This window comes from Pelophylax lessonae (genome assembly GCF_965119305.1).
Source record: "Pelophylax lessonae genome assembly, chromosome: 4".
NCBI lineage: Eukaryota > Metazoa > Chordata > Amphibia > Anura > Ranidae > Pelophylax > Pelophylax lessonae.
Window position 1 is genome coordinate 492,507,782 of NC_138771.1, and position 26,432 is coordinate 492,534,213.

General features: G+C 43.3%; 1 protein-coding gene across 1 annotated transcript in view; it reads left to right on the forward strand.

The window, feature by feature from the left end:
* The window catches only part of LOC309552720 (protein mono-ADP-ribosyltransferase PARP12-like), a gene marked incomplete at its 5' end in the record, with an annotated part of 96,084 nt that overhangs the window by 44,237 nt on the left and 25,415 nt on the right, over positions 1-26,432 (forward strand). The window contains 2 exons of the mRNA XM_082253644.1: positions 11,110-11,206; positions 18,692-18,788. Coding sequence (XP_082109770.1) covers positions 11,110-11,206; positions 18,692-18,788 — 194 coding nt within the window. The remainder of the gene's footprint in view (positions 1-11,109; positions 11,207-18,691; positions 18,789-26,432) is intronic.

The window sequence follows — 26,432 nt, forward strand, 5'->3', positions numbered from 1 at the left end:
TCCCCCTTTCATCCATATCCCCCCTCCCCCGCCAGCCTTCCCCTTTCATCCATATCTCTCCTCCTCCCTTGCCAACCTCCCCCCTTCTTCAATATCCTTCCCCCGTTGCCAACCTTTCCCCTTCCTCAATATCCCCAGCACCCTTGCCAACCTCCCCCTTCCTCAAATTCCCCCTCTTGCCAACCTCTCCCCTTCCTCAATATCCCCCCCCCCTGCCAACCTCCCCCCTTCCTCAATATCTCCAGCCCCCTTGCCATCCATATCTCTCTCCCCACCAACCTCCCCCCTTTAATCCTTATCCCTCCCCCCCTTGCCAACCTCCCCCCTTCCTCAATATTCCCCCCCTCCTCAATATCTCCAGCCCCCTTGCCAACCTCCCCCTTCCTCAATATTCCCCCCCCCCGCCAACCTCCCCCCTTCCTCAATATCTCCAGCCCCCTTGCAATCCTCCCCCTTCCTCAATATTCACCCCCGCCAACCTCCCCTCTTCCTCAAAATCTCCAGCCCCCTTGCCAACCTACACCATCCTCAATATCCCCCCCTTTGCCATCCATATCTCTCCCCCCCCGCCAACCTCCCCCCTTTAATCCTTATCCCTCCCGCCCTTGCCAACTTCCCCCTTTCATCCATATCTCCATCTTTCATCCATACCTCTCCCCCTCCTTGTCAACCTCCCCCCTTCTTCAACATTCCCCACCCCCTTGCCAACGTCCCCCTTCCTCAATATCTCCAGCCCCCTTGCCCACCTCCACCTTCATCAATACCCCCCCCCCCCGACCAACCTCCCCCCTTCCTTAATATTCCCCCCTCCTCAATATCCCCCCCCCTTGCCAACCTCCCCCTTCCTCAATATCTCCAGGCCCCTTGCCAACCTCCCCCACATACTCAATATACCCTCCCACCCTTCCTGAAATGTACCTACCTATGCAATCCTAGTCCCACGCAGCACTCACAGAGCCGGCTGTCCAGTAAATGGCTATCCTCACTTGCCTCCCTCCCTGCCATTTTGCCTGTCATGGCAGGGGAGCGGGGCGCCCGATGTCTGGCATGCTGTCTCTGTCATGCTGAGCGACTGGTAGTCACGTGACACCCGGTGCTCCAACGCAGACTGCGAAGGGGAGGTGCTCCCCCTGTGTACTGTGCGTGCGGTTCCTTGATGGAGCCACACGCTGCCTGGGGGCACCGGGGGCGCAGGCTGAGCGGAGGGTGCAAAAATCACTGCTAACACTGCCAATTGATTTTTGCGCTCCCCCCCTCCCAGCCGGGTTGCGCCCCTGGCGGGCACCGGTCTCGCCGACCCCTTGGTACGCCCCTGCTCACGTTCCATTGTGCATGACACTACACCAGGATTGCAGCATATAAGCATCAGTGGCGGCTGGTGAAGTTTTAAGATGGGGGGGCGCAAGACCCCGCCCTTCTATTTTGGCCCCTCCCATTTCTCAGAAGCCACACCCCTTATAGACCCCACCCATTTTGTCCCCTGTATTTTGCTTGCGTGAACCAATTCTCCCAATATATCACATATTAAGGGCTCCATCAGTACTAGTATATCCCATAATAGGGAGCAGGGGCCCTATTATGGGATACACTGACAGAGTGGCACAAACCCCACAGTACAGACCCCCTAGCACAGACCACACAGTACATGCCCCCTTTCAATGTAGTGACCAGCGTACATGCCCCCTTTCAATGTAGTGACCAGCGTACATACCCCCTTTCAATGTAGTGACCAGCGTACATACCCCCTTTCAATGCAGTGACCAGCGTACATGCCCCCTTTCAATGCAGTGACCAGCGTACATGCCCCCTTTCAATGTAGTGACCAGCGTACATGCCCCCTTTCAATGCAGTGACCAGCGTACATGCCCCCTTTCAATGTAGTGACCAGTATACATGCCCCCTTTCAATGCAGTGACCAGCGTACATGCCCCCTTTCAATACAGTGACCAGCGTACATGCCCCCTTTCAATGTAGTGACCAGCGTACATGCCCCCTTTCAATGCAGTGACCAGCGTACATGCCCCCTTTCAATGCAGTGACCAGCGTACATGCCCCCTTTCAATGTAGTGACCAGTATACATGCCCCCTTTCAATGCAGTGACCAGCGTACATGCCCCCTTTCAATACAGTGACCAGCGTACATGCCCCCTTTCAATGTAGTGACCAGCGTACATGCCCCCTTTCAATGCAGTGACCAGCGTACATGCCCCCTTTCAATGTAGTGACCAGCGTACATGCCCCCTTTCAATGCAGTGACCAGCGTACATGCCCCCTTTCAATGTAGTGACCAGCGTACATGCCCCCTTTCAATGTAGTGACCAGTATACATGCCCCCTTTCAATGCAGTGACCAGCGTACATGCCCCCTTTCAATGTAGTGACCAGCGTACATGCCCCCTTTCAATGTAGTGACCAGTATACATGCCCCCTTTCAATGCAGTGACCAGCGTACATGCCCCCTTTCAATGTAGTGACCAGCGTACATACCCCCTTTCAATGCAGTGACCAGCATACATGCCCCCTTTCAATACAGTGACCAGCGTACATGCCCCCTTTCAATGCAGTGACCAGCGTACATGCCCCCTTTCAATACAGTGACCAGCGTACATGCCCCCTTTCAATACAGTGACCAGCGTACATACCCCCTTTCAATGCAGTGACCAGCGTACATGCCCCCTTTCAATACAGTGACCAGCGTACATGCCCCCTTTCAATGCAGTGACCAGCGTACATGCCCCCTTTCAATACAGTGACCAGCGTACATGCCCCCTTTCAATACAGTGACCAGCGTACATGCCCCCTGCAGAGGTATGGCAGTGGGAGAGATGGGATCAGGCAGAGGGATGGTGGTGGGAGAGATGGGATCAGGCAGAGGGATGGAGGTGGGAGGGATGAGGGCATGAGGCAGAGAGGGATAGCAGTGGGAGGGATGGTCATGGGATGAGGCAGAGCAGAGGGGGATGGCGGTGGAAAGGCTGGATGGATGGATGGATGGATGGTCATGGCCCATGATGACCATCCATCCAGCCTTTCCACCGCCATCCCCCTCTGCTCTGCCTCATCCCATGACTCATGGGATGAGGCAGAGCATAGGGGGATGGCGGTGGAAAAGCTGGATGGATGGTCATGGAGGACTGACAGGAGGACCACGAGGACTCACCGGTGGTGATGTCTTCCAGCAGATGACCTCCGGTGGTCTGGTCTCCTCTCCGGTGCCGCCGTCACTCCCGTCCGGTGTCCACCCGACTCCATCGCCCGCGGTCCGGTCCACTGCTGCGAGTGACGTCAGCGGGGTCAGCGTTGGATGTCCTGGATGCTGTGATTGGTCCAGGCTGGAGGCTGGACCAATCACAGCCAGGAATCCACGAAGTGGGGGTTTCCAAGGAATCTGCCTTGCGCCCAGGTTACGCCCCCCACGCCCCCCAGAAGGCAGCCAATCGGCGCCTCTTCTGGGTGGTAACCCCACCCCCCCACCCCCTCCACATCGGCTGGCGGCGGCGGCGGCGAACGCAATTTTTTTTTTTTTCAAACTTTATTGCTCGTTTTGCAATCTTTTTTTTTTTTTTTATCTTTTTTTTTTTTCTTCCTTTTTTCAGGGGGGGCGGCGCCCTGGCGCCCCCTATGCACCGGCCGCCACTGATAAGCATATAAAGCACTGATTTTGTCATCCTAGCACTCCTAACAACCAGAGCCCCGACGCATGTTGATGTCTTCAGTGGGCACCCCCTGAAGACGTCAGCATGACGAAACTCTGGTTTTATAATTTATTTCGGTTTTAAGGACATGTTGGAAGGACTTTGATTTAACTTTATGATCTTTCACTGGATACCTATTATGTTAATGAGTTGATTCTTTATCACATATGTTTTTTCACATGTTTTATTTTGATTATAAGAACATGGTATTTATGTATATAAGGGGAGCATAGCACTTTATTGCATTTTTCTTAAAATAACTGTTTTCCATTTAGATAGGGCAGTATATGGTTCACACAGTGCTAGTAGCCTCCAAGGAGTAGGAACACCATAGTGGTAGCATAAGCACAGGATCTTTGTAGTTTTTAACTCTAAACTGGTAATCTGTAAAGGCTTTTAACCACCTCAATACTGGGCACTTTCACCCCCTTCCTACCCAGGCCAATTTTCAGCTTTTAGCGCTGTCACACTTTGAATGAGAATTACTCAGTCATGAAACACTGTACCCAAATGAATATTGTATCATTTTTTTCACGCAATTAGAGTTTTCTTTTAGTAGTATTTAATCACCACTGGGTTTTTATTTTTTGCTCTACAAATTAAAAAAGACTGACAATTTTGAAAAAAAAATGGGCTTTTCTTAGTTTCTGTTATAAAATTTTGCAAATAAGTAATTTCTCTTCATACATTTTGACCAAAATCTATTCTGCTAAATTTCTTTGGTAAAAAATAACCCAAATCAGTGTATATTATTTGGTCTGAGTGAATGTTATAGAGTCCACAAGCTATGGTACCAATTACTGAAATTTGATGTACTGGCGGCCTATCTCATTTCTTGAGGCCCCATAATGTCAGGACAGTAAAAATATTCCCCAAATTACCACTTTTTAGAAAGTAGACAGTCCGAGGTATTTAGCAAGAGGCATGGCAAGTTTTTTGAAGTTGTAATTTTTTCCCCCAATTGTTTGGAAAATAAAGAAATTCATTTTTTTTTTCACAAAAATGTCATATTAACAAGTTATTTCTCACACACGGCATAGGCATGTGTGCAACTACACTCCAAAACATATTCTGCTGCTCATCTTGAGTATGACAATACCACATGTGTGAGACTTTTTCACAGCCTGGCCACATAGAGAAGCGTAACATCCATGGAGTACCTTCAGGCATTATCCACTTTAAGACCAGGCCTTCTTCTGACACTTTTTGTTTACAAGTAAAAATCTGTATTTTTGCTAGAAAATGACTTAGAACCACCAAATATTGTATATTTTTTTAGCAGAGGCCCTAGGGAATCAAATGGTGGGTTTTGCAAATGTTTATGTCGCACAGTATTTGCGCAATTTTACACACTAACACATAAATACATTTTAATCATTTAAATGCACACAGAGATAATATAATACCCACATTTCTGGTAATATATAAACATAGTGTTGCACCGGGTAAATAGATACCAAACATATCACACTTTAAAATTGCACACGCTTGTGAAATGGTGCCAAAATTCGGTATTTAAAAGTCTTCATAGGCAATGTTTTATAAGCCTTTATTGGTTACCAGTTTAGAGTTACACAGGAGGTCTGGTGCTAGAATTCTCGCTCTGAAGTTCACATCGATACCTCACATGTGTGTGTGCTACCGTTTTTTACATATGCATGCGTACCCAATGTGTGCGTTCGCCTTTGCACGGGGGGATGGGGGCACTATAAACGTTTTATTTATTTATTGGTGGTAAACTGGTACACTAACAAATGTTTTTGTGCACTTGTACACTGACAGATGTTGATCGGCTACCGGCAGACACTGATAGATGTTGATGTCACAATGGTACACTATTGCAGATGTTTTGTGCACTGGTACAGATGTGATGGGACACTGACAGATGTTTTGTGCACTGGTACAGATGTGATGGGACACTGACAGATGTTTTGTGCACTGGTACAGATGTGATGGGACACTGACAGATGTTTTGTGCACTGGCACAGATGTGATGGGACACTGACAGATGTTTTGTGCACTGGTACATGTGTTGGGACACTGACAGATGTTTTGTGTACAGGTACAGATGTTTATGGGGTCACTGTGACAGATTTGTATGGGGACAGGGACAGTGGTGCTTGGTGTACTGTTTGTGGTGGGATCTGTGAAAGCTCTGTCTGTGAAATCATCCTTACACACATAGCTGTCACAGACTTTGCAGATTCCCCCACCCCGCACTGAGCTCTCACTGAACTCACACTGAGCTCAGCGGGAAAAACTGACATAGAGAAGGCTGTGACTGGACACAGCCGTCACAAGATCAGGATGGTCAATCACAGTGCCCATATCCCAATCCCGTCTTGGCTGTGTCCCGTGATCTCAGCCATCACACATTGGCTCATGTTCTGAGGGATGCCCCTGTAAGTCCATTCAGAACAACGAAAGGCCCAGGTGGGAAGAAGTTAAAGCATTGCCTATGGAGATTTTTAGATACCGTAGAGTGTTGCCATTCCATAGGCATGCTCAATTTTAAAGTGTGACATATTAGGTATCCTCAGTATGATATCAACTTTTATGTTTTACCAAAACATTGGGTATTATAATGTGTTTCTGTGCACTAAAAGTCATTAAAGTGTATTTCTTCCTGAAAATCGCAATTTAAAAAAAAGGCTACACAAATATTGTGTGACATAAAAAGTTACAACCACCATTTTATTCTGCAGGGTCTCTGCTTTCAAAAAAATATATGTTGGGGAGTTCTAAGTAATTTTCCAGCAAGAAAATGCAAACTGGGTGCCAGTCACTTTCCTAAAATAACCTGTTCCGGGCCGCCCGCTGCAGACATACTGCAGCAGGCAGCCCCTCCTGCGTGAACCGAAGTAGCCCTACGTCGGTCCCGCGTCTGCTGCTAGGGGGTGAGCGCGTGCCAGTGGCAGCGCGCTCCCGCCCCCACTCGGCAGTGGGGACTCTGATGCATGGGGCGGGCGGCTCCGATTGCTACTGGCCAACCGCGATCGCTCCCCGCTGAGAGAGAAGGATGTTCAGCAATTGTAAACACAGCTGACCGTTCTTCTCTCTGGAATGATCACAGAGCGCCTGTGATCCTTCTATATATAGGAACACAGGTCTCTGTGATCATTTCAAAAGCCCATCCCCCCACAGTTAGAAACACTCCCCTAGGCTTACATTTATCCCCTTGATCGCCCCTGGGTTAACCCCTTCTCTGCCAGTGTCATTATTACAGTAACAGTGCATACTTATAGCACTGATTATTGTAGTAATGTCACTGGTACCCCCAAAAGTGTCAAAAATGTCAGCTAGGGGTCAGAACTGTCCGCCACAATGTTGCAGTCCCGCTAAAAATCTCAGATCGCCACCATTACTAGTATAAAAAAATTTACATTTTTTGGGGGGGAATGTTATATAGCAGAATGTGAAAAATATTGTGGTTTTTTTTTTTTTTTCAGAATTTGTCGAATTTGTTTGTTGATAGCGCACAAAAAAAAAAATAGCAGAGGTGATCAAATACCACCAAAATAAAGCTCTATTTGTGGGAAAAAAAGACATCAATTTTATTTAGGTACATCATCGCACAACCACACAATTGCCTGTTAAAGTATCGCAGTGCCCAATCTCAAAAAATGGCCTGGTCATTAAGGGGGCAAATCCTTCCGGTCCAGAACTGGTTAAAGAAACTATTTAATTCTTATGTATCTTAGGAGAGAGGGTACGGGTCACAGCTGTTACTGCACAGAAAAGGGCCCTTCACTAGACATTATAGGCAACAACTGCATTTCTCTTTAGGAGAGTGAACCAGCACAAACTAGGACTTCATCCCAATGCTGTATCTTTGCCTAGGCCAACAAGGCCCAGGCCTAGGGCAGCACTTTCACAAAAAAGCCGCCCCGCATGAAAAAAACAGCCTCCTCCTCCCGGCTCCTGCACAAAAAGTGTCCCCACCGCTTGCACTACACTTTCAGTGTAGAACCAGTCTTATGGGACAGACTGAGCCGGGTGGCAGGGCCTAGGAGACAAATCGGTCTGGCGCCCCCATAAAGGGGCTGCACTGCTGCCAGTATGATAATACTGGCTGGCGGCCGATGACTGACCTGCCGTTTGGACAGACCGTCCACCACACTTATTACAACTGGCGGCCGCCAATACTAGTAAGTGTGGCACTGGCAGCAGGTCTTAGCAGCCTAATGCTCCGCTTACCCTCCTCTGCGGAATACCAGGCTTTTGTAGTCTTCTGGATGAGAAGTAAAGCAGGAACATGTACTTTTTTTGCTCATGGTTTTAGCAACCTGCTGATTTGTCTTAGGTTTTTCTCTATAAGAACATCTTAATGCCAGTTAATCCTGTTTTATTTAGCAAAAGGTATTGTAATTAAACATACACAGGTAAAAGATCTTTCAGTCTGTGTGTTGACATATTTTGGGGTAATTTTTGGCCTGATTGAGTCCTAATGCTTTAACTAATAATCTGGTTTGTGAATGTCACATGACCACCTTCAAATGGAACTGTAGTTGGGCAGGTCCCCATCCCCAGTGTTCCTCCTGGGATAAGTGGCACTGACAGCCAAGAGCGGTACCTGTGTTGTCAGATCAGCATTGTATGTCCAATAATCCACAAATATGGATTTAGCCCAACCCTATCTGCTGGCCAAATGTGATGTCATTTAGGGGTATTTTAGCAGGTGAATATGAGCACTTCCACCACTGGAAGTGCTTTTGTTATCACTTAGCACTGGCATTTGTTCTGAAATTAGTTTGCAATGCTTCAGTAATCATTCAGAATTTACTGACAGGTGCACTTGACCTCCTTCTGACCTGCATTTACCCGTGCTTAATGCAGATTTTGCATTCCAATAGACTTGCATAGGTATGGAAAACCTACTTGAAGCAAGCAAAAGCCTCTCAACACAGCTTAGGGTCCATTCACACCAGCAGCTGCATTGGTAAAGCAGGAAGGGGTGTGGTTTGCAGATGACTAGGGAGGGGGTCTTAAACAGGAAGGGGTGTGGTCTTGGCAGGAAGGGGTGGGTCATATTTAAGTTAGGGGGTGCACGAGTTTAGTCAGGCCTAGGGCAGCACAAAAACCTAAATACACTACTGCTTCATTCTATGCGTGATCTTCTTCAGGAGGGTCAAGCAGCATCTCCTGGGACATCCTGCCTTCAAAGACCGCTCCAAACAGTCACATACAGGCCTCTTCAGGCACGCAGGCCTAAAGAAGCAGCTCCAAACACTTGCCTCAGCTCACCCCAAAATCTATACACTTTCCCATGATGATGACTTTCCCACTGACAAAGAAATTCCTGAATAAGGATATGAATATTCCTAACCCAAGTCCACTGTGTGTATCTAGACAGAATTTAGAAGGAAACTGGACAAATCCAGAATACAAATTAGATTTGACAAACTACAACCATGCAGACTAAATTTAACAGAGACACGCCAGGCAGGGTGGCTACAATAGGAATAAGAGCGCTGTATATTTTGGAACAACCTCATACTATATCTGTTAGATATACAGTAAACCCCCGCTCCATCGCGGTTCCGTTTTTGCGGTCCCGGTATATTGCGGTTTTTTCTGTAATGTTATTTTACTATATAAATCATTAAAAATTTAATATTTTTGTGTTTTCCATAGCTCTTGCTCTGTCTCTCAGTATCTTTTATGTGTTTAAATGAGTTTCTATTGTTTTAAAAGTGTGTTTAAAGACCTTAAAATGCTTTTAAAAGTACAGTGACAGTAAAAAAACATGCCTACAGTGTATTTTAATAGGGTTTTTCTATTTCGCGGATTTTCACTTTTCGCGGCTGGGTCCGGAACGTAACCCCCGCAATGGAGGGGGGTTTACTGTAAATACAGCAGCTGAGAAGGGTTTAGAGCAGAGGTCTCCAAACTGTGGCTCCGGGGCCGGGTGCAGCCCTTTGATTGTCTTTATCCATCCCTTGGGACACTATTCCTCCCACTGACATTAACAAAGGGACATAATTACTCCCACTGACACCAACGATGATGCATTATTCCTCTCACCGACACCAGTGATGGGACACTATTACTCCCACTGACAACAGTGATGTGACACTATTCCTCCCACTGACATGAACAATTGGGCACTATTCCTCCCACTGACACTAATGATGTGGCACTATTCCTCCCACTGATACCAATGATAAGGCACTATTCCTCCCACTGACACCAAATACAGAGCACTATTCCCCCTGATTATACCAATGATGGGGCAATATTCCTCCTACTAACACCAACAATGGGACTTTATTACTCCCACTGACATGAACAATGGGGCACTATGCCTCCCACTTACACCAATGATAAGGCACTATTCCTCCCACTGATACCAATGATAAGGCACCATTCCTCCCACTGAGACCAATGATAAGGCACTATTCCTCCCACTGATACCAATGATAAGGCACTATTCCTCCCACTGAGACCAATGATAAGGCACTATTCCTCCCACTGACACCAAATACAGAGTACTATTCCCCCTGATTATACTAATGATGGGGCAATATCCCTCCTACTAACACCCAACAATGGGACTTTATTTCTCCCATTGACACCAATGATGGGACACTATTTCTCTAATGCCAAAAACTGTTCAATCCTACTGACGGCAGAACATTTTCTACTCCCACTGACCACAGTGCACTCCTTCTAAAGTCTGAAGGACATTAACTGGCCATTGGTTTGAAATGTTTGGAGACCATTGGTTTAAAGGATAGAAAAGGTGAAGAGCATACCTATATCGCTAACGGCTTCAGTATCACTAAGCTGTATTAATTGACCCTGTGCGCAGTTGGTAATAATATATCTGCCAGTCCGATCAATAAGATTTTGTGTAGTCTACTTTACTGGTGGCAAACCACAATGATCCTTTTTTACATTAATAGTTTGCAAACAACCCAAACTACCGCACCCAGGGGAAGTGACAGACTCATGTGTGAGAAGTGCGACAATACATGTAACCAGCCAATATCAGAGGAGCATCAATAGGAGAAAAATAATTCTGGGGCTGGGTTCAAACTGTTGTGAATTGGATGCGGGTTTCCCTGCATCCAATTCGCATGACAGGAGACTGTGCCTGGCTCTCAATGGAGCCGGTTCACACAGCTCAGTGTCAGCTGCGGGGCGGCTTGCAGAAAAATCCTGTGTGTCTTCTGGTCAGTTTCAGGTCTGAATTCAGTCAAAAATTCATGCCTAATTCGGACCTGAAACAGTCCACAGGTACGCACCAGACCCCCTGCTGCAAGCTGCTCTAAATTCAGTGTGAACCCAGCCTAAACTTAAAATAGAACATTTTCTGTACCATTATAAGGACTATGACATGAATATCATTAGTCATTGCTGTATATTATAACTTTTAATGGAAATAATTAATTTTTTTTTTCTTTCCATTCCAGTGATGAAGCAGAAGAACACCATGTTCAAAACAGAAAGGGAGGTGCGTCGTAGACCCAAATTCTTGGATTTTGAGCATGTAAAGAAGTTGAAAGGAAGGTAATATTTTCATATTTATACTATATGGCCAAAAGTCTGTGGACACTTAAACATCATACTCTTATGAGTTTGTTGGACAAACCATGGTCAATATTATGGGGATGCACCTCCCTCCTCTTCCTTTGCAGCCATAACAGCCTCCACCCTTGGAGATTTCCAGAAGATTTTAGGGTGTGTCTGTGGCACTTTGTGCTATTTATGAGGAAAGAAACTGCTGTCGGATGAGAAGACTTGATTTGCAATTGTGTTCGTTAGGGTTGAGGTCAGGGCTTTGTGCAAGCCACTCCACAGCAAACTGGAGTGGTTTACTGGAGCCACTCCACAGTCCACACCAAACTGGTCACACCATGTCTTTGTAGAGAACAATAAGCAATAAAATTTGGATTCCTGGCTCTACCTGCTTCCTATAAAATGTTAATAGTGTTTACTCATGATGACGCGTGTCCATTGAAACAGACAACCTCTGACAGATACCATTACAAAACTCTTTATTGTACACAAAAAATAACAAAACACACATGGTTTGAAAACTATAAAAAATACCAAATGCCCATGTTGTATAATAAACTAGAAAGGAGAACAATCAGGGCTGTCTTACCGCATGGGCATGCCCCACCTGCCCAGCAACCCAGCCCCAGCCAAGCATTAGTCCTGACAGCCATGTCCTGCCTGAGGGGTGACACTCAGGGCCGGCCACCGGATTGCCTGCGCCGCCCACTAACACAGGAGGCACTGAGGCAGAACAGGAGAGAGTGAAACAACCGCGCTGAATAGACAGCAGGAGCTGCCGGAGTTAACTTTCTAAGTTAACGAGCAGGTGATTGGTTGCTAGGACCCCTTAGCAACCAATCACCTAACTCTTAACTTGCAAAGTTAACTCCAGCAGCTTGCGCTGTCCATTCAGGGCTGCGGTTTCGTTCTGCCTTAAGCCCCGTACACACGTACCGATTGTCGGCCGACCGTTCGGCCGTCTTTTGTCCGGTGCTGTTTTGTTGGTTGAAAAGTGCTCAAGACTGCACACGAATTTTGTCGGCCAACAACAACCAACTGCATAAGTGATGTCATGTTCTGGTCTACTTTTCGTGTGTTTTTTCTTCACTGAGCATGCCCAGTCTTGATCATCACATTTTTGTCGGCCGAAATCTGTACTGACTGACGAACAATCGGCCGTTCTTTGTTGGCCAACAAAAATTTTAAAGCCTGCACACCAGATTTTGTTCGGCCGAAAAGTCGCAGTCGGTTGTCAGAAGCATCATACTAACAAGCCGACAATCGGCCGATCAGACGTTGGCCGAACATTTACGGCCAACAATCGGTGCGTGTGTACGGGGCTTTAATGCCTCCTGTTCTCTGCTCCGCTCTCCTGTGCCTCCCACTCTGCATGCAGCATGCTTAAATACGGTAGGAAGGGGGAGAGCTGGGAGGAGCTGTGTAATGTAAAGGGGTCAAAAGGTAGGTGGGGGGCTGTGTAATGTAAAGGGGTCCATGGGGGAGCTGTGTAAAGTGAAAGGGTCCATGGGGGAGCTGTGTAAAGTGAAGGGGTCCATGGGGGCTGTGTAATGTAAAGGGGTCCATAGGGGGCTGTGTAATGTAAAGGGGTCCATGGGGGGGCTGTGTAATGTAAATGGGTCCATGGAGCGGCTGTATAATGTAAAGGGGTCCATGGGAGAGGCTGTGTAATGTAAAGTGGTCCAGAGGTGTGGGGTGGGGAGCTGTGTAATGTAAAGAGGTCAATGGGGGGGAGCTGTGTAATGTAAAGGGAACCATGAGAGAGGCTGTGTAAAGTGAAGGGGTCCATGGGGGGGCTGTGTAATTGTAAAGGGGTCCATGGGGGGCTGTGTAATGTAAAGGGGTCCACGGGGGGCTGTGTAATGTAAAGGGGTCCATGGGAGAGGCTGTGTAATGTAAAGTGGTCCAGAGGTGTGTGGTGGGGAGCTGTGTAATGTAAAGGGGTCAATGGGGGGGGGCTGTGTAATGTAAAGGGGTCCATGGGGGGCTGTGTAATGTAAAGGGGTCCATGGAGCTGCTGTATAATGTAAAGGGGTCCATGGGAGAGGCTGTGTAATGTAAAGTGGTCCAGAGGTGTGGGGTGGGGAGCTGTGTAATGTAAAGAGGTCAATGGGGGGGGGGGGCTGTGTAATGTAAAGGGATCCATGAGAGAGGCTGTGTAAAGTGAAGGGGTCCATGGGGGGGCTGTGTGATTGTAAAGGGGTCCATGGGGGGCTGTGTAATGTAAAGGGGTCCACGGGGGGCTGTGTAATGTAGAGGGGTCCATGGGAGAGGCTGTGTAATGTAAAGTGGTCCAGAGGTGTGTGGTGGTGAGCTGTGTAATGTAAAGGGGTCAATGGGGGGGGGCTGTGTAATGTAAAGGGGTCCATGGGAGAGGCTGTGTAATGTAAAGGGATCCAGAGGTGTGGGGTTGGGGAGCTTTGTAATGTAAAAGGGTCCAAGGGGGGGCTTTGTAGTGTAAAGGGTGCCATGGGGGTGAGGCGCTGTGTAAGAAAAATGAGCTTCGCAGCACAATGGGGCAGCAACCTTTGAACTGGCTTTCAGTCATGTGTATAGAAAATGACATCCTGAAGACCACTGACTTCAAACCAATTATAAAAGAATTCTCTACAAACAATTATTGCAAATTTAATAAATAATTCATAGTGCTTTCGTACTGTGCCATTTCAGTCTGTAATTTCTTTTTCAAGCTCATGTTATATTGTCCAAACTTTGTGTTAATGTTTAAACATTGATTTTGTTGGAGGTACCAATAAATATAGCCTTATCGATAATTTGCATTTTTATTCTCATGGGTGATTGTGTATGCAGGGCCCCAGTGCATTGCATTGCCCGGGGGCCTATAATGCTCTTAAAGCGGAGTTCCACCCTATTTTGACACTTTGCTCCATCGATTACATTAAAACATCCTGAAAAAGAATTGGATAATTAATATTTTTTTTTTGTTTTACTTACCTTATTTTTCCTGAAAATTAACTTACCTTCCTTCCACTTCCTCCTCCTGCGGCCACAGCCCCCGACGTCACTTCCTCCTTTGCATTGACTCCTGGGAGATGAGCGTCATCAATCCCAGGAGTCAATGCACCTGCACCGGTGTCACTCGTCACTTGCGGTGCAGGCGCGTTATTCCCTGATGAATCAATTAGAACAGCTTCTGGGCATGCGCAGAACCAGCTACGGGATGACGCACCTGCACCGGAAGTGACGAGCAGGGCATTCTGGGACTCCAACATCACAGAAGAGGACACAAAGAGGGACGCTACAGCTTCAGCTGCCCACAACACAGATGGCAGCGCTGGACAAGAAATTTTCAAGGTACGTTTTTCTTCTTACAGGCAAGCTAAACAGGGGACAGTTCAGAGCCTATCATTGCTTAAATGCACTAGCCCTGACTGTCCTAGGGGTATTTTTTTTAGGGTGGAACTCCGCTTTAAGGTGGCACTGCAAACAATGACTCCTAGGAGCCTAATAATCTTAATTTTATGCAATTTAAGGAAGAAATTAAAGCCAGGGACAATTTCTCTTCTCCAAAGATAGATGGAAATATGTCCCCAACATGAGCTTACAGGGCAAAGATAGTATCATTTATAGATTTCCATAAGGTTTCATAGTGGCACAATATTATATGTTTTGTACTCAGCAACTGAAAAATCCACCATGCACTGGCTATTTAGCTAATTGGTAAAGTGTCACCCATGAGCATGATCCCTGTGTTCTTGAGGAATTCAAGCTATCATTCATAAAGTATTCCAAGAACAGTGGCCCTTCACATATATTATCAGTCTAGGTGATAGCCTCATCTGACCTCCCTCACACTTGAAATGAAAGCTCAAACCACATGGTACATGTAATTATAGGATAGTTCACAAAGCCACTAGAAAGGTCATCATGTATCCAGAAAGTCATCACCATGTAGCTATCTTTCCAAAAAATAGGCATCATGCATACAGATATTCCTTGTGGTCCAGAGGAGGAGATACCAAGAAGGCATAATATGGAACAGGCAAAACCGGTCAGGTGGTTTTTAGACCATCTTGTCTTCTTGTTATTTCAGGATGCTGAGTCACAGTTCGGGAACTGATAAGTATAACTTTATTCTTATATGATGGACACTCAGAAATCCCATATGGAGTCAAGTATACAGCGGATATTTAAATTGCCTATTTGAAGCACCATGCAATTTCTACATGCCCATTGAATATTGCCTAAAGTGTAAGGGAGGTTGTATGTGACTGTTAGTTATGCTGTTACTATATGTGAATGGACATCACTTTCAGATAATCCACAATAACAACCCAATCTCCTCGTCTGGACCACAGGAACCATCTGTATGCTATTATGTGGCTAGATAGCTACATGGTAATGACTTTCTGGATTCATAGTGACCTTTCTATTGGCTTTGCGAACTTTCCATTTATTACTTGTACCACCCAACTTCCTTTTGAGGTTTGAGCTTTCATTTTAAGTGTGAGGGGGGTCAGATGAGGCTATCACCTACACTGATAATATATGTGAAGGGCCACAGTTCTTGAAATACTTTATAAATGATAGCTTGAATTCCTCTTATGGACCACAGGGACCATGCATGTTTATGAATGACACTTTATCAACTAGCTAAATAGCCAGTGCATGGTGGATTTTTCAGTTGCTGAATACAAAACATATAATATTGTGCCACTATAGACCCTTGATAGATGGAAATCTATAAATGAAACAATTTTTGCCTCCGCAGGCTCATATTGGGGACATATATCAATCTATTGTTGGAGAAGAGAAATTGTTCCTGGCTTTAATTGCATCCTTGATTTACATAAAATTAAAGATAATTAGGCTCCTAGGAGTCATTGTTTGCAGTGTCATCTTAAAGCGGAGTTACACCCTAAAAAAAATGTTTTAACAAAAAATACCCCTAGGACAGTCAGGGCTAGTGGTATTGGGTATGTTATTAACCACTTGCCCTCCAGAAGATTTACACCCTTTCATGACCAGGCTACCTTTTGCTTTTTGGCACTGCGTTACTTCTACTGACATTTGCATGGTCATGCAATGCTGTATACAAATGAAGTTTATATCATTTTTTCCCACAAATAGAGCTTCTTTTGGTGGTATTTGATCAACCTATAAATTAAAAAATACCACAAATTTAAAACACAATATTTGTTTTTACTTTCTGCAATAAAACATATTCAATAAAAAAAATTGTAAAAATCTAATTGCTTCATAAATTTAGGCCAATATGTATTCTTATACATATGCAAATGTTTTAGCATCTACAAAATATGGTCTATATGTATATATACTTGAATTATTATTAATACTTTTTTATGTTTTATACTAGTAATGGCGGAGATCAGCGACTTATAGCAAGACTGTGATAGAATGGCGGGCAGTCAGTGCTAAAAATATGAACTGTCACTGTACTAATGACACTGGCTGGGAAGGGTGATCAAAGGATTAAATGTGTGCCTAACAGTGCTTAGTGTATTGTTTACTGTGAGGTGTTTAGAAGAAGGGATGTACTGGTTTTTATTCCCTGCTTTTCAAGGAAACAAAAACCAGCACATCACTGATGACAGGACGGAGTTTTGTATTGTTTACATTGACAGAACTCTGTCCTGTTTTCTTCCTCACCAATCAGCGGGTACTGGCAGTCAATCATTGCCTGGCACCTGCTGATTTGCGCTGTGACTAATCACAACACAGGCAGCACACTCGCCCCCCTACCTGGAAGTGCTGCATCACGTACTAGGTAAGCCGCACTCATACGTTAGGAGGTCGGCAACAGGTTAACCACTTGCCGACTGCTCACGTTGCTGCTACTGCAGCAGAGCGGCTCGGCTGGGTCCAGCGACGTAAACCTCCCTTCCTCCCTTCAGACACAGCGGGAGTCGGGCCAGGGGAGGAGAGGCGGTGATCACCGCTGCTCTTCCCCGATCGTCAGGAAAAGAGTGAGTCACACAATCCCCTCCCCCCACACACGTCAGTAAGCATGCGGCACACATTTAACCCCTTGATCACCAACAGTGTTAACCTCTTCCCTGCCAGTGTCATTATTACAGTAACAGTGCATATGTATAGCAGTGTCAAAAATGTCAGTTAGGGGTCCGATCTGTCCGCCGCAATGTCGCAGTCCTGCAAAAAAAAAATCGCAGATCGCCGCCATTACTAGTAAAAAAGAAATAAACAATAAAAAGACAAATCTTTCCCGTAGTTAGTAAACGCAATAACTTTTGCGCAAACCAATCAAAATACGCTTATTGTGATTTTTTTTTTACCAAAAATATGTAGCAGAAAACAAATTGGCCTAAAATGTTAAAAAAATGTTGCTTTATAAAAGATTTTTGGGGAATGTTATATATCAGAATGTGAAAAATATTGTTTTTATTTTCAAAATTGTCGCTCTTTTTTTCGAAAAATAAAAATCGCACAGGTGATCAAATACCACCAAAAGAAAGCTCTATTTGTGGGGGGAAAGGACATAAATTTAATTTGGGTACAGTATGACTGCGCAGTCGTCCGTTAACGTAACGCAGTGCCAAATCGCAAATTATAGCCTGGTCAGAAATGGGGTAAAATCTTCCGGTCTTAAAGTGGTTAAAAATACGCTCATTGAGAATTTTTTTGTCAAAGACATGTAGCTAAATACATTTTGGCCTAAATATATGACAAAAATTGAATATATTGGATATTTTTTAACTGTCAAAGTAGAAAATGTCAATTCTTTCGCAAAATTTTCGCTCTTTTTTTATTAATGTCGCAAAAAATGAAAAGCGCAGAGGTGATCAAATACCACCAAAAGAAAGCTCTTTTTGTGGGAAAAAAAGGACGTAAATTTTGTTTGGGTACGGCATTGCATGACAGCGCAATTGTCAGTAAAAGTTAAGCAGTGCCAAGTTGAAAAAAGTGGCCTGGACGTTAAGCAGGAAAATCCTCCGGTCTTAAAGTGGTTAAACTATGTCTGTTTCATTGGTATTTTTATGAATTTGTGTACAATAAAGAGTTTTGTAACGGTATCTGTCAGATTGTCCATTTCATTGGACAAGTATCTTCAAGAGTAAACACTATTAACATTTTGTAGGAAGTAGGTAGAGCCAAAAATCCAAATGTCATTGCTTATTGTTCTTTAGTCCATGTTTTTTGATAGCTCTCCTTCCTCTGTTTAATTCCTAAAGTTAGAGTAATAAGTGTGACAGGACCTGGAGGATTTTTATTTAAGTATTGTCATGTCTTAATAGAGCTGGCTTTGTGCACAGGAGCATAGTCATGCTGGAACAGATCCTTTTTCGCCAATCTGTTACAACAAGGTTGGAATTGTAGCATTAACAGCACCCATCACTTGAATGTAGTCATTTTAACCATATATTGTATCAGAAAACCAAATTACCAGCTGTGTAGCTAATGGAGGATTTGAAGCTGTTGGTGAAGACACCACTAGATGGCGTACAAATACCATCTGTTATTTGCTTTCATTTACAGCACAAAATCCGATTTAGCCAATTCACTCCTATGGACGCTGGACATTCCAACAGAATGGAAAAAAGCACACACATCACATGACGGAGGCGGAGCTAAGGTATGATGGTGGGAACCTCTAACAAAAGAAGAAGCCCTCTAAACACTATAAAGGCTGATTTAATAAAAATGTGCTGTCTTAACATTCATGCAAACATTACAGATATTTAGTGTAATATTTGTAATACAGTGCTTGCGAAAGTATTCGGCCCCCTTGAACTTTGCGACCTTTTGCCACATTTCAGGCTTCAAACATAAAGATATAAAACTGTAATTTTTTGTGAAGAATCAACAGCAAGTGGGACACAATCATGAAGTGGAACAAAATTTATTGGATATTTCAAACTTTGTTAACAAATAAAAAACTGAAAAATTGGGCGTGCAAAATTATTTAGCCCCTTTACTTTCAGTGCAGCAAACTCTCTCCAGAAGTTCAGTGAGGATCTCTGAATGATCCAATGTTGACCTAAATGACTAATGATGATAAATAGAATCCACCTGTGTGTAGTCAAGTCTCCGTATAAATGCACCTGCACTGTGATAGTCTCAGAGGTCCGTTTAAAGCGCAGAGAGCATCATGAAGAACAAGGAACACATCAAGCAGGTCCGAGATACTGTTGTGGAGAAGTTTAAAGCCGGATTTGGATACAAAAAGATTTCCCAAGTTTTAAACATCCCAAGGAGCATTGTGCAAGCGATAATATTGAAATGGAAGGAGTATCAGACCACTGCAAATCTACGAAGACCTGGACGTCCCTCTAAACTTTCAGCTCTTACAAGGAGAAGACTGATCAGAGATGCAGCCAAGAGGCCCATGATCACTCTGGATGAACTGCAGAGATCTACAGCTGAGGTGGGAGACTCTGTCCATAGGACAACAGTCAGTCGTATACTGCACAAATCTGGCCTTTATGGAAGAGTGGCAAGAAGAAAGCCATTTCTTAAAGATATCCATAAAAAGTGTTGTTTAAAGTTTGCCACAAGCCACCTGGGAGACACACCAAACATGTGGAAGAAGGTGCTCTGGTCAGATGAAACCAAAATCGAACTTTTTGGCAACAATGCAAAACGTTATGTTTGGCATAAAAGCAGCATAGCTCATCACCCTGAACACACCATCTCCACTGTCAAACATGGCGGTGGCAGCATCATGGTTTGGGCCTGCTTTTCTTCAGCAGGGACAGGGAAGATGGTTAAAATTGATGGGAAGATGGATGGAGCCAAAAACAGGACCATTCTGGAAGAAAACCTGATGGAGTCTGCAAAAGACCTGAGACTGGGACGGAGATTTGTCTTCCAACAAGACAATGATCCAAAACATAAAGCAAAATCTACAATGGAATGGTTCACAAATAAACATATCCAGGTATTAGAATGGCCAAGTCAAAGTCCAGACCTGAATCCAATCGAGAATCTGTGGAAAGAACTGAAAACTGCTGTTCACAAACGCTCTCCATCCAACCTGACTGAGCTTGAGCTGTTTTGCAAGGAGGAATGGGCAAAAATTTCAGTCTCTCGATGTGCAAAACTGATAGAGACATACCCCAAGTGACTTACAGCTGTAATCGCAGCAAAAGGTGGCACTACAAAGTATTAACTTAAGGGGGCTGAATAATTTTGCACACCCAATTTTCCTGTTTTTTATTTGTTAACAAAGTTTGAAATATCCAATAAATTTTGTTCCACTTCATGATTGTGTCCCACTTGTTGTTGATTCTTCACAAAAAATTACAGTTTTATATCTTTATGTTTGAAGCCTGAAATGTGGCAAAAGGTCGCAAAGTTCAAGGGGGTGAATACTTTCGCAAGGCACTGTATGTGTGTAATAGTTTCTATGTTGCTTTTTTCGTCTAGGCATATGTAATAACCCTGACATTCGATCCTAAGATAAAAATAGCATAAAATGTTTCTAAACCCACAACAGTAAAATCAGTCTGTATATGCAGTAAAGCATGCTTGTTATACTCACTGTGAGTTAATTCCCTGCATTGTGTATACAAGCTATTTGATTTTATCTTCTCTGATCCTCCCATTCTTACACAGTCCCCAAATTATCTGCTGATAGAACAGAGCCTTGGGGGCACTCTGCACATGCTCAGCTTGGTGTTTATTGCTAAAGAGTTTTTTTTTTTTTGTAAGGGTGCATGTGATCAGCACAGGGCCAATTAGCACTGTCCAGACAGAAAGTCAGGGATCCTACAGCCTCATAAGACAGTCAGAGGAGTGGGGAGGCGATTACAGTAGCACTAACCGGGTACCGTTAATCCGCTCTGACAGTATAGGGTGGCAATAATAAAAAAATAGAATTACTCACCCGATACTGTGTATGGCAGATCCAAACTTCTGACACCAAACTGTTAGCTCATTTACGTCAGGAGGCAATTGCAAGATGATTTACGACCCTTCAGTTCTAACTCCCCTGTGTAGGGAATTTTCCTTCTGCTGGCCAGGAGATGTAACACATATAACACTTAAGCTTAATGCAGATACATCTGATTTATTTCATTTCAGCTCACATATTTATGGGCCATTTGAGTGGCAAAAACCAGTTTAAACTAGTGTACAATCCATGGGTCAGTTTAACAATAGAATATATCTACTAAACAATACATGAAAAGGTGTTTGTTTTCCCTAACAGATAGACAAAATGTGGGGTGTAGTGTGTGTCTGAAATTGCATTTGTGGAAGAGCCGTTCCATCTCTGCTCAGCTGTCTGATGTGTTAATATGTAAGTAATTGTCAATGTGTTCAGGTGTAGTCTGTAATCCATATGCAAAAGTTAAGTGTCCAGGATGAATGAAATGTGTTTAATATGTAAACACTTATCAATGTGTCTGTAATCTGTATGCAAAGCCTAACTGTTAAGTGTCCAAGATGAATGAGATGTGTTTAATATGTAATTGCAAGGGACCACATTGGGCATAATGAGGAGAGGTTCTCCGGTTGGTGAGCACATGTTGCAAGTAATCAGACAGTGGCTACTAGTGTTGAGCTTGCTACAAAGAGTACCACTGCTGCACGGATGGGAAGTCTTCCAGGAGTAGGAGTGTCCGTTGGCATTGTACCAATGCGTCTGTCTGGATCCAACTGGAATTTGTCTGGTGCTCGTCTCAATCTCCGGTCCGCAGTCGTGGGGTCCAGAGGTGGGGCTTCCTTCAGTCGCTATGCGTGGATCCAAACCGGGGCGTCGTCTGTCAATACCGCTGTTCTGGTCACTGCTTGAACTGTCGCAGGAGGTCCGTAGAGTGGGTCTAGCGACTTCAGCTTATGGGGGGCCTTCACCAGGACTCTGTCTCCAGGCTTGAATGGGTGGGTCGGTGCACCTGTTGGCAAAGGAAACGAGAGCAAAATATCACCATAATCACGGTTTAATTTTTCAATTAATTTTGCCACATATTGCTCTTGCATCTGCTGCAGATCTCCAGGTATGAGAATTTAATGGATTCATTGTCCATGGGGTTGGGAAGGGTCTCCCCATCAAAATTTCAAAGGGAGATAGCTTGGTTCTTGGGTCTGGAGTCATTCTGACTTCAGCAAGAATAACAGGTAAGTACAGAGACAAGAACTTGGATAGCACGGAATACAAGTTTTACAAGAATGGCAGGAGTATAGTGCGGCACTGGGCTTCTGGTCTTACAGGCAGGCAGCAAAATAAATGCTAGTAAAAACCACTTGCAGCACTGGAGTTCAGGGCTTACAGGAAGGCAGGTAATTTTAAGACAGGAAGGATACCTAATGGTACTAACTTGGGAGAACACAGCATGTCCACACATGCAACAATGGTGAGGGCCCTTGGAAGGGTTGAGGTGCAAAGTCTAATGGACTGCCTTGTCTTCTCCAAAGGTGGAGATGGGTTAACTTGAAGTCCTCCTACTCACCCATGCAGGCAGCTACCTAGAACTAAAGGCCAATAGACAACTGAGAATCCCTTGCATGGCTAAGGTGCTGGGATCACTAAACAATAGGGAGTAAAATGCAAGCTGTCTTGTGTACATGGACACACAGAGACACACAAAACAGCTAGAAGTGAGTACCCATGCAAACAGAAATTTATAAGAGATGGTACAGTTGCCCAGTGACACCAAACAGGAAATTGAAACCAAACAGGTTTGAAATAGACTTGGAGACACAAGGCTTGACTACTAGGGACATTAATATGCAAAGCCTAGGGCAATGAGTCACCTTAGAATGAAAAGAGATGGCTTGGCTGGCCATGCGGCTAATTGAATTAACAACAGGAGGTTTGCCTAGTTTTAAACTTTAAATCTTAGCAATACCAAAGTAATCTTAACAATTTGTAGTGACACTGACATACATTCGTTATGATTCTTAGCACACTATAGGTGTAAAAATAGAGCAACAATTTATCCAATTCCATCCTATTCTTCCATCTCACAATATAATAAAAACTTTATAAGACAGGAGATGCTTAATTATCTAAGGCATAGAAACTCATTAATGCCAGAGCTCATACATGTCAGACCAGAACACATCAAATATCTGACACCCAACAAATAAGAAATTAGAAACTGCCACAAGCAGTACAACAACCATATTAGCTATATGGGGGGGGGGGTGAAGTCCATAAACATTTACACATGAAAACAGTTTAATAAACCAGAATTAAAAACAATTTGGAAACAATACTCCCATTGGTGAATTGTCTTTGAAGGCTGTGATCTTCTTTCGGTCTGAAAGTCTTAAATCAATAAAACCAGGGCATAGAATTTGTCTGAGAAATAAGCATCAAAAAAAAAAAAAATTAGTAACAAAACATTATATTTTCCTCCTAAAATAAACCAAAGTTTAGAGGAATGTAGCATACAGTAAGCATGTCAAACATTTTCCTTTCTAACAGTGCACTTCTCTAATACCAAAAATTGTTGACGTCAAATTAATTGTTACCACGTGGATTTCTATTTTTTTTTGTTATGGTATACCATAAATTTAAAGAAAAAATTATTATTGTTCACCATGGTTAAAAAATGAGCAGCTCAAAAATAAACATTAGTAATTTCCCATTTGGCTACAAGAAATTATACGTCACCATATTTCACCCATTTGGAACATTCTTCAAAAACAGTTTTTTTCTACAAAAGCAAAAATGATAGTTAATACACATCTGCATATACAATTAACAGATTCTTTTGTACTTTCCTCTTAAAATTTACTCGGCTCAGTCAATTGGCATGACAATACAGCTGTTTACACTCCCAAGCCTTGCAATTACCTGTGTCAAAACAGGGAGGGGGGCCAATAGTGGGCTGAAAAGCACCAGAAATTTTTTGTTTTAAAAAGTCAATTGTTACCTCAATTATAACGTTCAAATTGCTCACGGTTTAAGAATAGAAATACAATTTTAGCCCTTTAGGTCACACTTTACACACCAAATATATATTCTTGCTTCTAAACGTTGCCATGACCAGCATAGCACAGATTTGTTACCTTTAGTTGTACTTGTGGCAAAGTCACATCACTTTAAAACATAAGTAATAAACACAAAACAAATCATTATGCAACCAGTATTCATTCAGTGTTATCAAATGTTTTGCTGATACAGCACTTTAAGAACATTATTAAAACTTACACAACATAACAATCCATGGATCTCACACACCTCTACACGACTAAGGTTGCCCATACACGATACAATTTTCATACAATTTTCTTATAACATGACTTTCAGTTCTAACCCTAAATTTCATTTTTCCCTTGGGTTTCTCCATACCTTGATAATTGCCCATTATTCTAAGCTCAGAATATGAAGTGAGATTAGCTGAGTTTGAAGGTTTATCTAGGGATATTGATGTCAGTATTTTAGACTTTACTGGTAAACCTAGTTTTCCAGCTTATGTGGTTTCCTGCGTCTTTCTAATCAGATTTATCTACACCCAATTTATGGTTTGCTTTTTAACTATTCTCAGTGGGCAAGTTTATACCTTCAAGCTCAGCTTGATCTCACATCCAATGTACATATACATCTATACAATGGCATGCAATCATATAGAACGACTAAAAATACACTTAAGTGTCTATACAGTAATATACAATGTTTAGATGGAAAATTCACTATCACACACAGTACTGCTTTGTAACCGGGCATCAGACCCTCTTATTATCTTTCTAACTGGGGCATCAGACCCCTATTATCTTTAGGAATATCAGATTCCTGGGAGGCGCTTACAGTAGCGCTAACCGGGTACCATTAATCCGCTCTGACAGTATAGGGTGGCAATAATAAAAAAATAGAATTACTCACCCGATACTGTGTATGGCAGATCCAAACTTCTGACACCAAACCGTTAGCTCATTTACGTCAGGAGGCAATTGCAAGATGATTTACGACCCTTCAGTTCTAACTCCCCTGTGTAGGGAATTTTCCTTCTGCTGGCCAGGAGATGTAACACATATAACACTTAAGCTTAATGCAGATACATCTGATTTATTTCATTTCAGCTCACATATTTATGGGCCATTTGAGCTGCAAAAACCAGTTTAAACTAGTGTACAATCCATGGGTCAGTTTAACAATAGAATATATCTACTAAACAATACATGAAAAGGTGTTTGTTTTCCCTAACAGATAGACAAAATGTGGGGTGTAGTGTGTGTCTGAAATTGCGTTTGTGGAAGAGCCGTTCCGTCTCTTCTCAGCTGTCTGATGTGTTAATATGTAAGTAATTGTCAATGTGTTCAGGTGTAGTCTGTAATCCATATGCAAAAGTTAAGTGTCCAGGATGAATGAAATGTGTTTAATATGTAAACACTTATCAATGTGTCTGTAATCTGTATGCGAAGCCTAACTGTTAAGTGTCCAAGATGAATGAGATGTGTTTAATATGTAATTGCAAGGGACCACATTCCATTGCAAAGTGGGCACGAGCTGAAATGTATCATGAAATTTAATATTTCATTAAGGCACATTGATACACTCTTTCAAGGAGAATGAAAACTCCTTCTACAAGCTTTGAAAAGTAGGGACACAAATGGGATACTATGGATGCTGCAAACCCCAAATATATGTTACAAAAGAAGTTTGAGATGTCCCCAGGGGTTTTTTGGCAGCAAGAAAATATATATCAATAAAGTGTTGATGTAAAAAATATAATTTTATTGCACATGCATTCAAATCTAGGTAGGATTTTAAAACATGAGCTCTGGTTTTACACACTCCTATTTGGCCCATCGGCCGTGACAACAATGATACAGGCAGGTATACTTATGAAAACACGGGAAACCCCTAACAAAGGGGAATACTTTTTGTACATACACAATATACATAGAAAGTACCAAAGTGTACTCAAACAATAAGACTTAAATATGTATCAATAATAGAAAGAAAGAGTAATTACATGATACATGAGACTTGGTGGTAACAAAATACTATACATTACATCACATAATTAAAAAGTTTACCTTACCTCTATTTGTGCCTTTAAAGTCCACCAAACTTCTCCCAATGATTCGATATATCTACTAAGGATGTGGCACATTGTTCTCTAATTTTGTTGTGCTCACACTGTGCTGCTGTACTGGCTGTGCAATAATATTCATTTATTCATACTTACTGTAACAAAAATTGTTTTCATATTTGTCCTGCACTAGAGGTTTCGACCAAAGGAATCGCGGTCTTTTTCAGGGGGACTGTGTTGTCTCCAACAAATGGGTGATGGAGTTTGGAACCAGATTATTCAAGAGTAGCAAA